The sequence below is a fragment of the Cotesia typhae genome, unplaced genomic scaffold (genome assembly GCF_013202065.1).
Source record: "Cotesia typhae breed Kobodo isofemale line unplaced genomic scaffold, CoteBio_Ctyphae scaffold_91, whole genome shotgun sequence".
Classification (NCBI taxonomy): Eukaryota; Metazoa; Arthropoda; class Insecta; order Hymenoptera; family Braconidae; genus Cotesia; species Cotesia typhae.
This window is the reverse complement of record NW_027423781.1, coordinates 384,358-396,604: the sequence shown is the minus strand read 5'-3', so window position 1 is coordinate 396,604 and position 12,247 is coordinate 384,358. Positions and strand designations below refer to the sequence as shown.

Genomic DNA, 12,247 nt, shown 5'->3' with positions numbered 1-12,247 from the left:
ACACACACACACACACACACATACATACAATATCAAAAGTTTTTTACCATCCATGTGTTTTGCTGAGCTCGGGCATTATATCTAGTGGTAGCATCGGGCGATAACTTTCCGCAATATTGAAGCAAACAACAACTAGAAAAAGTTATGCTTACGCCAGGAGAAACGTGATATGATCAATAAATACTAAGTGCGGCAACTAAATAATCTATGTCATATTTTTTCGCCTTAAACACCTGATTCTCAAAATTTACTTTTGCGATTTCGCTGGAAAGTCAAAAAATCAAATTATACTGCCTTACCGCCTCCAAAAAGCCAAAAAAAAAGTTTAGTTAAAAAAATAATCGGTAGGGGCCAAAGTGGCGCTGCTTTTCTCGCATGTAGTAAAAATTTTCTAAGATTTTCGGCGCTACAGGGGCTTTTACGGTAAATTATCACTGTTTGCCATCACCAGACAACTAATTATCGACGGCCGGAAGGTAATTAGTACTCAAACCGTCAGAAATAAATTTTTAAAGCTTAAATTTTGTCTGGAGATTGAATTAGAGGAAAATTGTGAACAATAGCGGCCAGTGAATAACAGAGAGGTAGAAACAGTGAACGGAAGTCAGGCAGAAGCAATTGGGGATTCAGCCATTGTGGTCTTCCAGCGATTCGATTGTTCGACGGGTGTACTGCACCCTAAGTACCTAATATTACTATATTACCAGGACGACCACCGTTACAGTTACGGGCTTGGGCAAAAGGTTGGAACTACTTCTAGCAGTATTTCTGTAGCTTGTTATCCAAGTTGGTTTAAAGTTTATCGCGGGTGCACCGGATATGGTATACCTTTGCTAGCACGCGAGCACATTTAGACTGTAATTTTAGGCTCTATTGTTAACTTTTGTTAAAACCCATTCAAACTGACAGCATTGGACATTGTGCGGCTACCTCATGTGAGTAATAAATATCCATGGTGCTTTGAATTTTGTTTCAACTCATTGTTAAATTACCGTTGATGTAATTATTCATCGTCGTACATTATCACCATTATCATCATTATTAATATTATTATTACCTACTCAATGATTGAGGAAAGGGAAAAACGTCAAAATTGCACCTGTGACATAGCAAATATTGATGAAGAAAAAAATTATTTGCATCGCAAGTTTTCAATAGAGCGGCTGTCGATTTGTTGCACCTACAAAATGAAAGCTATTGAGAATGCGGATGTTTATCGAGAAAGCACGGCTGAATTCCTCAGCATACACCCGGAGACTGAACAACTGACTGTAGAGACGACAGAATCGGTGTTGAATTTTTCACAGCTCTATTCTTCCTTTCTCCACCCAGTTCGTCATCCGGCTGAAATGGTATTAGTGTCACAGTCCTGACAACGGGTGTCTGTCACCTTGGAAGATTTCCATGTACCTCAATTTATTAGATATTCAATGTCTCGTTCACTATTCCATATCTATTTCTAAATATTGAAGTGATTTCAAATGAATGTGCCTTATCAAAAAAATTCACATAGATTTCTATAGAAACCTTTAACGTTAAACCAATAACGTCTGGCGAATATTAATCCTTGATTACCAAAATCATTCCAGCCATGACAGAGTTGTGAACCCTATTATTTGCGACATTAGTAAAATAATAATTGAAATATTAATTTATCGGCGGCAGTAACGAACCTGAAGTAATTAACACCCTGAAGTATCAACAGCCCTCTTTACCCCCCTCTCCTCTCATTTCCATTCCCTCACCTGTTTGCACTTACGCCCACACTTTTCATCGCTGCTACTAATACCGTGACTATTAGACGCAACAAACTCATCCGATAGCGATACATTCGAGAGGGTGAAAGGGGTGAGAAGATAGTAGGGCGGAAATGTGTAAGGCCAAATGAGGTTGCTAGTTACATAAATACTCGAGCCCTTAATATCCTCTGCGATAGTATAGTATAATGCGGATAAGTGTAAGTGTAGGGGAATTTATTTCGTCGGGGTTGAGGGGCTAGGGGTTGGAGTTTACCTATAACCCCCATTAGTATGCTTCAGCTACCGTTTCATTGCGCAACGATCCCGATGGCTCGTTAAATTAATATCCAACGGAAAACGAGTAATTTTCGATATTATGTTATGGATTTAACCGAAAAATAATTTTTTTTTTCTTTGAAACTTTGAAAAATTTTCAAAATTAGTAACTAAATTACAAGATGGATAAAAAGTATCGAGACTCATGATATTTTGCTAAAAAAGTATAGTTTTTACTTATAAATCTTAGAAATGTCTTACCACATGTGAGAGGAAACAGCTCCACTTGGCCACCTAGCGGTGACTTTTATAACTATTTTTTTTTTTTTTTTTCAGCTTTTTCACGTATTTTCCGTCGATAAAAGTTGTTTGTCATGTCTTTTATCCAGAAAATCAACATAAAAAGTATCTAAATGTCCCCATCGGAAAAAGGCGGAAACTGTAAAGTATATTCCCGTTGAATTGAGTAGTGTAAAGTTATAAAAGTGACGTGTACAAAAGACAGAAAGTACGATATCACTTTTCTGAAAAGTTTAAAGAGTAGTTTTGGGTTAAAAGTGAGATAGTGAGTGTTGAATCTTAGTAACTGTGAATTGAGATAAATTCACGACCAATAGACTCAGAGAATATCTTATCTTAGTAGATTGGCTCTGATGCAACCGAGGCGAATCCACATCTGAAAGCCGGGTTTCATTTCTCCACCCTCATTTTTTTTTTTTTTTTTTTTTTTTTCACCCCATGGCCTAGAGATCACGCGATAATTCTCACGGACACAGAAAGGCTTCTGCTAAAAGCCGACCCCACGAGTTTAAAGAGCGCGAACTACTCTTTAGACTTAGTGAAGAAAGACTTTAAATATACGATATAAAAGAATGAGAAAAGGTGGAAAAAATAAAAGAATATCAAATAAGATCGGCTCTCTGAGGACTTATAAAAATCCTCAAACATTTCGACTCCCTTCTTTAGGGATATCATATCCGTGGATTTCTTTCGACCAATCTCGCTCAGTGGTAGTTTTTGAAAGAAACTCTTTCTTTAGTGATCAGTGACACGTTTTTTTTTTTTTTTTTTTTTTTTTTTTTTTTTTTATTCAATTGCCAATTTATAAAAATCTGCTCAAAGCATTCAAATAAATGAATTTATTTTTACCTGCAGCGAGCTTTTAATTAATAACTTAATTGTTCAATGATCCACTTTAGTGAAATACATGTGAGAGTATTCCTCAAATTCAATTAATTACAAGCTTTCTTTGTCTGGCTGGTGCGTAAAAAGTTCTGCAAAAGAAACCAACCGCGAAAAGTGGGATCAAATTTCCGAAGGGTTCAATTAGCATCTACTTTTGTGGGATCAATTGCGTAAATCACGAGAGTAATTGATTAAATCAGTGGGATTTCATAAAAGAGTTTGGCTTTGTTTTACATGGATTGTCCAGAACTTGGTAACGAGGTTAGTGATCAGGTAATCGAGTTTTATTGAACTATCCAAACAATCGAGACGATCCAAAGTTAATTATTGAAATTTCGGCGGTGGTATCAACGAGATTAGTCTCCGCCCAGGGTGCTCTAACTTTTTAATTCGGGATTAGATGGTCAAAGGATTGTTGTAGGGATTTTCAGTGGTCGATAGATTGATTAGAATTTGGAAAATTATGATATTTAGATCGTTAAGGAAGTTTTGAAAAAATCCGAAAACCTTATTTTATCCAATTTTCTAATTTTAAATGGCAATAACTTTTAAACTAATCAATCGATTTTGATTCGGTTGGCGGCATTCGACGCAGTTTTGTAATCTCTAAAGCCTCCTAACTTTTGAAACAAATCGAACGAGTAATTTCTGATTTACTTTGGAAATGATGGTAATGGAAAATCCCACTTTGCCAAAAGTAGTTTTATTAATTTGGATGTTATCGCTTGCATTCAAAGGATGTGAAATCCTACGTCACGTACAAAGCTCAAAGGGTCATGTCCTAATCAAAGATTACACGATACGGAAAATGCGACCAGTCATTATTGTGTAACGACTGGTAAGACCTCTATAAAATTTATCAACCTTGTGAGTAAAATTGTGAGTTAAAATCCTAAGAACGTTAAGAGAAGGAATTAAGTAGATAATGAAAGGATCAGCGGGGTAATACGGTCAAGGTGGATAATGTGGAAGGATGTAGCTCTGGTCAGATCGGATCAGATGAGATGTTTTTGTAGTGTTTTTTGTGTAATATATACGGCGAGATAGCAGATAGTAGAAGGGCTTACTCGGGTTTTTATGGAGATAAAAAATGAGAGTTTGCGATGTAACAGGAGATAGCGAGTAAAGTACAGCGTACGGCTGTAGTACGTGGTAGGGTGAGAAAGAGGGTATGGAGTAATTTAATTCGGTTTGTTTCAGGCTGTTCGTGCGTCGTATACAGCAGCACATACAGCCCAAAAGGGGGAAGCTTCATGTCGCCCGATTTTCCAAAGCGATACCCGGCGAACATCGATTGTCTTCTCTACACCTTTGTCGGCCAGCCTGATGAAATCGTCGAGCTTACTTTTCATCAGTTTAGTTTATGGCGACACACTGATGGGTGAGTTGAAATATTTATGCATTTTTATTCTTTAAATTTTATATCAATAGTGAAATTTTTGATATATTTATAGCTAGCTCACTAAAATTAAAAATTCTGGACTTAAATTTTGGAGATATCAAAAAAATGACTGGAATACTTTCGAAAGTCACTTAAATTTTCTACAAAAAAAGTATCCTATAATTTTCTCATATCTATAATATTTCTCCGAGAAATTGCAACTGAAATTCATCTCCCTTCTAATTTTACGCTCATTGTCGCAATAACACCCATAAAAATTAATAACCAAGTCATAAGTCACAACTATAGAGCTGAGATCTCCCTTAGAGATCTAATAGAGATTTAATTGAGCGAAATAGAGGGACCCTCTGTATAGGTTATCATGGATAATAGAGATTACTAATGCAAATAGGGGATTAAATTCATGGCAGTGTATTATAATGGTCTAGAAGCGTACAGTACTATAAGTTGGGATCTCCCAAGGTCAAAGACCGAGCGAGACAAAGACAGAGAGAGAGAGAGAATAGAGGTCATCAGCACTCCATATGACTCGGGTAAGAATAACTTGGGCTACTGAGTGTCCTCGAGATATTTTGCTGGGTATTACCACCCCTGGAGAGGGCAGTTGCCAAGAGACCAGCTCTCAGTTGTTGGCATCTGCTGAGCTAAGGAAACAATTCAGTAATATCCAGGAACAGGAAGCATTGTCATCGTCCTAAGTTTACTCGGGGTTCAATTTATATTACACCCCGTACTATAACACCAGTGCAAGTACCGAGATACTATTATCATCAGACCCTATCACTTTAACTTCGGTATATAACGATACCCGCTGTGAAAGCTCACTCGAGGGAAATAGACCAAGACTGAGTGTTGTCGATGAAAATTTTCACCTTATTATTCATATTTTTTCGTTATACTTTCCTCTGTCGAGATAGTACCCTCGACAATGTTTTCCATTAAATTCATTGAAAAATCAACCCTACAAAAAAATTCCTTTTAAATTTTTTTCAACTACTTATTCAAGTTAACTTTTCAACGACTATAATTCAAAAACTAATCAACCAATCAACTTCGCCCGCTATAAAATACCGTAAAATAGTATCCCAAAGGAGTTTCTAAAAATTCAACCCAAAACTCGGCTTTCTTCAACAATGCCACACGGCCTAAAAATATCAGAATACGTGATTGACGGGAAACCCTCAATAGATCTGTACCTGAATCGTCACTTTATCCTCAGCCGGAGGCGCTGTCTGGTGCAATCAAGCAAGTTGAAGGGGCGAGAGCTACTGTCTGTTGTTTACACCCTCTTACGTCCCACCTTCTCTATCTATCTATAACCTAGTACGGGAAGCTATGTTCATGAAAGATGGGCGTGTACGGGTGCTAAAGAGTCAGTTTATACACTCGTTGTTTACGGGATTCACCAGACGGTTTATCGCTTCCAGAATTCTCTAGCATTAAATCCTAATACTGCCAGTCTCACATAATGTCTCGTGTTCTGAGTGTCTGATCTAAACTCTTTAGCTCCTTATCCTCAACAAACCGCTTTCGAGGTTCTTTACGGCCATTTTGGAGCTAATGTGAAATATTGTTACTACAGTAACAAAAAATCCATATTACCTGGCAAATCTGGTGGTAATCTTGCAAGAATTTGTTCAGTTGTTATTTTTAACCAGTATCATCACTTTCATCATCTTGACGATCATTTGTGATGATAGCTACCATACCAGAAGCAAATTCGATGATTTCTTTAATAAATGGTTGAATGACTGCGCAATCCGCAGAGGATTGGAACAGTACCAGTTGAATAGATCCCGCATGTTCCGGAGCGGTCTATCAGATAAAGTGCTTTTTTTCCCGGGGCATTGATCTGAGCGGGTTAATTCACTGGGAAATCAAAGTAAATAAAACACGAGCAGATACTTCTCTGTTGCAGAGCATTGAGAGCTGATATAGGGTCAATAGTTTTGGATTTTTAAATTCAATTGAGCTACCCGTGGTTCATTGAAAAAAAAAAAAAACACCATCCCCTAAATTATTTTTTAATAGCCAGATTCAGCATAATGTGATGCACATAGCACATAACACATGTAGCAAGACGTGACAGAGGAATTAGCGTTGTATAATGGAGACTGATGCGGGCGGAGCCAGTGGAGCTAGAACTAGCAGTAGCCATTGTGAGCAAGCTTGAGTTCCTGACAGCCAGACTGGTCTCTCTTGGAGCGTAGAGCCACTCGATAGCCAGCATTCTCTTGGCGAGTGTGAATATGTGAACGTCCTGTATTTACATACTCGGGAAACATTGCAACACTCGACGTCCCAATTGGGGAGGTTGAATTAAACCAGGTTGTTGTCCAGGTTCATGCGGGCGACAACCCGGAATGGGAGTTATACTCGTCCAGCCATACCACCACGCCGGTAATTGCTAAGATTAATTATGTGTGAGATGAAATTCCGGAGCATTTGTGATGACTCGAATGCACGGGGGATTCTCCTTCTGTTGTCTTCAACATCAACATCAACAGTTGAGACTGAATCCTGGGTGGGTTGTAGTTCTAGTTCTTGTTTCCTGGATTATAACTGTGGTATGGAATTGAATTAGAAGTAGCTGAGTTAGATGATGTGTCTATTCATGATTGTGGAGTTGGTGATGCGAACTAGTTGGTGATTGTGGTAGCTTCGTTTTCATTGTGATGACAGGTAATAGATCTATTTTGGTGATGAATGCATCAAGAGTGATGATGATGGTGATGGTGATGTGACATGATTGGTTTAGTATGATTCAGGATTGATGATGATAATGGTCAAAGGCATCTAAATCATTTTTTTGTAAAAAAAAACTTGAACAGATAATTTTATTCAGTAGAATAATTACAATTCATAGGTCATAATTAACGTAAAAAAAAAAAAAAAAAAAAAAAAAAACATAGAATTCACGTATGTGCTGATAAATTTGTTATCAGCGGTTTTTAACCGTCAGCTATTTCCACGGATATAAATAGTGAAATAGAATAGAGCAAAGATAATAATAATATTAATGATAATAATAAAAATAATAATGATAATGACAATAATAATAGTATGAGAAAAAAAGTAAAGTTGGATTTCATCCCCGATATCACAGCAACCATAACAGAATTTTATTTACCGCGCTCGCGGTTTCACTGTGCAGAAGGGAAGGGTTGTAAACGAAAGCGATGGAAAGTGGAAGATGGAAGATGGAAGATAAAAAAGGAAGAGAAATAACAAAAAAAAAAGCTAGCGTCGTTGAATAAGGGATTCGAGTTGAGTGAGAGCAACAAAACCCCGAGGGCTATATATAGGGCCGATGAATGGGGACAGAGAATGTAAATGGTTAAAATGAGGCGGTCGGTTGGATAAAAAATAAAATAAAAGAAAATGACTTGGGAAATAGAAAGAAAAAAAAGAAATGGGGTATAGGGATGCTCGAAAAGGAGTAACGAGACTCTTGGGTACTACAGATGATAGGGGTTGGAAGAAGACCTGTGATTTCACTTTGAAACGAGATCAAGATAACTTCGACTCGAGGAGTTATTTTCGGAAGTGTCAACTTCTTTCTTTCCTCGAGATTTTAAAAGCTTTTATGAATGACAGAATAGAATGGGGGCGGCTAAAAGACGTAATTTCGGGTTCATTTTAGGTTTTTTTCCGTTGACAGTAAGACATTGAATCGATTTTGTCTTGAAAAATAAAAAAAAATTTTTTTTAAATATTATATACTCGGAAAAGATATTTCTGCAAGCGAGAATAAACAGCGCCGAAACATCACCTAGCGGTGACTCTTAGAACTAATCCCTTTTTTTTTTTTTTTTTTTTGTAAGTTTGGGTACTTATTAAGGTAAATATCGATCGGAATCAATCTTAAAATATTATTTTAATAATCTCGGGGTAAAATGAACCGATAATTTATTGATAATGTTAAAAATAATTTTATAAAATTTGTTTTCCTCAATTAGATAAAACCAGTTAGCGTTTCAATCAATTGTAACCGGAGCGAGAGCATAACCCTGATGCGGTTAATGCTCAGGAGCATCCGTAGGGCGTCTTTTAATTATTTCCCCGTCGAACAGAATTAACAAGTCTTCCGGTAATCTCCACCCACACTTCCATTTTCACCCTCATCCTCATCCTGGAAAGGTTAACTCGAGAGGGCGTTAAACCTACGCGAAAACGTCATTATGAATCCTGTATCTCCCGGCTATCAAGGTAATAGCAATGACTGTTCTATCACCAGAATTCACTCCCGACCTCGTGTGCTTAGATTTTATTTAATTATAACGGTAAGCGAATTTCTGAGATTATTTATTCATAATTTAAATTGAAATTTATAATTTTACGTCACGTCAATAATTTTTTAAGAAAGAAAAAGAAAAAAAAAATGATGGTTTGAAATTAAAGATAAAATATTAAAATAGTTTATAATTTTTTCTTGTCACTTTTCGCATCTCAGCCTTGTGATACCGCCATGTTTAACTTAGTGTACTTTGTAAATAAATAACCACTGCAAGCGACAGTTCGCAACACATAACCGACCAAACGCGACATTCTGATTTAACTTTCTCGAGAACTTGAATTTTTATCCATGATATTTTTATTTTTTTTTCTAGTTTTTACTCTGTGATAGTTAAGAATCTTGAGATGAAGATGGAGAGCCACTTTAGTTCATTTTTCAGTGTAATGAGTATTTTTATACGATGATAAAACTTTTTTTTTTATAAAAATAACACTGAGTGATTAAGAATCACAATATTTTATACAAATTAATCATAAATAGCCTCAAGAGTTTCTAAAGCCATAAAAAAAAAAAAAGTTTAGTTCTTAAAGTTGCCGCTAGGTGGCGATTTAGCGGTTTTTTTTCTCGCTTGCAGAAACAAATTTCCTGGAAATATAATTTAAAAATAAAAAAATTCACCTCAAAACCAATGTTTTCCTCGAAACTTAGCGACCGAGTTTCAGAAATTGGCATTATATGGTCATAACAGCAACAGAGTCTCGGACAATAAGGACAAGATTACGGCCCGAGGGTAGGAAGTGATACTCGACTACAAAGCAAACAACCGGTTGTTTGCGTAGCATATAGGCGTTCTCAAGTGTAAATCCGGATTGTAATACCCGAGAATGTCAAAGCTGTCAAGAAAATCGAATTTTTATATTTTTCTCAGAGAATCTAGATGGCGTTAAGCGTCTTTTCTCTTTTCCATTAGAGTAGAATAATTGTCTGAGACAATTATAAAGCTCGTAAAGGGGATTTAATTGGAATAATAGATTTAGACGTCTAAAAGGTTCAAAGTGCAATACTTTTAATTTCCATTTGTTTGAAATGCCTCTCGTAGGATAACTTTCTCAGTGATTAACTTCAGAACTAAAGTTTACGGGTTTTATTAAGAGGGGTTCGGGTAATAGGACGTCATACTGAAGATACTAAAGCGAACTCGGTAAAGCGGGTGGGGAGGGGGGAGGGGTTAAAGAGATTTTATTTGCCTGGAGGCATTATCAACTTGTAAACAAACTACAAATTTAATTATCCAAAGAGGTCTCTTTGTGGTGAAGGTCAAATTGATTTTTTTTTTTTTTTGTATAAACCAATAAAAGGGTTTATTAAAAAAAAAAAAAAAAAAAAAAAAAAATAAAGAAGTATAAAAATGGAAGATTAGACGTGTGAGAAGGTCTTTTTTTAATTAATTAGAAGCTGTCCGAGCCCGGAGCTTGATAAATAGTCCGGGTAACGAGATCATTAGAACTCGACATATAAAGTCAAAGGATGTGGGGGAAAAGGGAAATGAAAAACGCTAACAAAGGGTGAATTCAAAGACTACAAATGCATTTATATATACATACATATATATGTATGTATGTGTTTATTCAATTCGTGAGGATTCTCTAATCTGTATGATCGCATTAATTACGTACGCGCTGGATAACCAACCGTGTACATTTACATTCTGAGTACTCTAGGGTTAATATAACGGCGCGATGTATAAGGTAGAAGGTAGAACGGTAGAACGGTAGGTTGAATGCTTAAAAAGCCTTTAAGTCAATACATTTCTGCTGCTTCAATGTGTAATTATTTAATTATTATTTATTCTTGTGATTAACTCGCTATTCAATTTGTTCAAAGGCTTCGCTATATTAATCCTTTTTTTTTTTTTAGCGCAAATAATTTTTTGTGGTTTTATATTTTTTACAAGACTAATTAGAGAATTTTTTTTTTTAGTGATTTTAGATGAGAAAAAATTTTTTTATGTAGACTTATATACTCTAGAAATTTATTTCTCTAAGCGAGAAAGAACAGCGCCACTTGGCCACCTAGCGGTACTTCTAGAACTAACAATTTTTATGTTTTTTTTTGGGAACTTTTAAAGTTTTTTTAATGATATTGTGATTAAAAAATTATTATTTTTAGTTTATATCGTTGTTAATTCATGACTATTGATCGAAAAATTTCTTTTAACTATTTTCAGAAGTACATAATTAAAAAAAAAAAAAAAAAAAAAAAAAAAAAAAAACGATGGATTTTATTAGAACCGGATGATTATTAAGACTATCCAACGGGTGATTTACATCGTAAGTAATTATTAGAAATTTATCGACGTTAGTTTGAACTATCAACTTACCGTGACCCGAAGTTAGACTATTAATAATCCTTGGCAAGTATTTAATCCTCGTTCAATTGTTCTGGAATCACGCGATCGATTTTAAGAGCTCTTGAAGATATTAAATGTTGTCTGTGTAATTTAAGGGGTAAAAGGAAGGAGAAGGGGAAGTAATAAAAAAAATCTAATTTATCGAAACAATTTAGATTTTATTTTCACTTCATCATTTCTTTTCAATCTACCCTCCATTAGCGCGTTATCCTTTTTGACTCTTTGTATGTGAGCTGGCAAAAAGGAATCAAGGGACTGAAAGAAAAACCAGCGAAGAGCATTACCACTGGCTTTAGCTTTTAACTCACGTCTCTATTACTTATTTTATTCTTCAACTTACTTTCATTTTTAATTTTTTTAATTCTTTATTTCTGTTTTCTCAAAAAAACTCTACACAAATTAAAAATAGTGTATCTGTTCGGTTTATTTTATTCTGTTTGTTGAATTTAGAGACCTTTTCATACTCCGTATGTATGATCCTTCCGGTTGAGTAGGCCTTTTTGAGCGGAAAGACAAAGTATTTTGTACACACAAGTACGTCAAATAGCAAAAAAAAAAAAAACATAAACAGAGCTAGCTCGCTGTTTGTTCGTCTGTTTTTTAGTGTCCAATTTGACTACCCGGTATTTATTTTGTTCTGAATCGTTTGTGGGGTATTGTTATGGTAATTTTATACCCTAGAAATTCGGGATATAGATTACACAATATTTTAACGCTACGGATACGACTATGTGATAACATAAAAAATTATTTGTGGATGAAAATTGTTCTGACCTATTTAGTTTGTTTTTATAATTTCAGATATTCAGTTGACTACGTTTGATTTTTTATTATGTTTTAATTGTTGAAAATGTTTAATACCACATGTGATTTTTTACTACCTCAATAGAACAATCTTTAACATAAATCCTGAGTGTTTTTAATTACAACAACCAGCTGGTTAATTGTTGACTAGTAAATAAATGAAACCAATACTTTAAATTCATAAAACGACTCCA

The 12,247-nt window shown here is 35.4% G+C and overlaps 1 protein-coding gene across 1 annotated transcript in view; it reads left to right on the top strand.

The window, feature by feature from the left end:
* The window catches only part of Sol1, a 110,952-nt gene that overhangs the window by 28,297 nt on the left and 70,408 nt on the right, over window positions 1-12,247 (top strand). Inside the window, exon 3 of the mRNA XM_074258271.1 lies at window positions 4,401-4,581. Coding sequence (XP_074114372.1) covers window positions 4,401-4,581 — 181 coding nt within the window. The remainder of the gene's footprint in view (window positions 1-4,400; window positions 4,582-12,247) is intronic.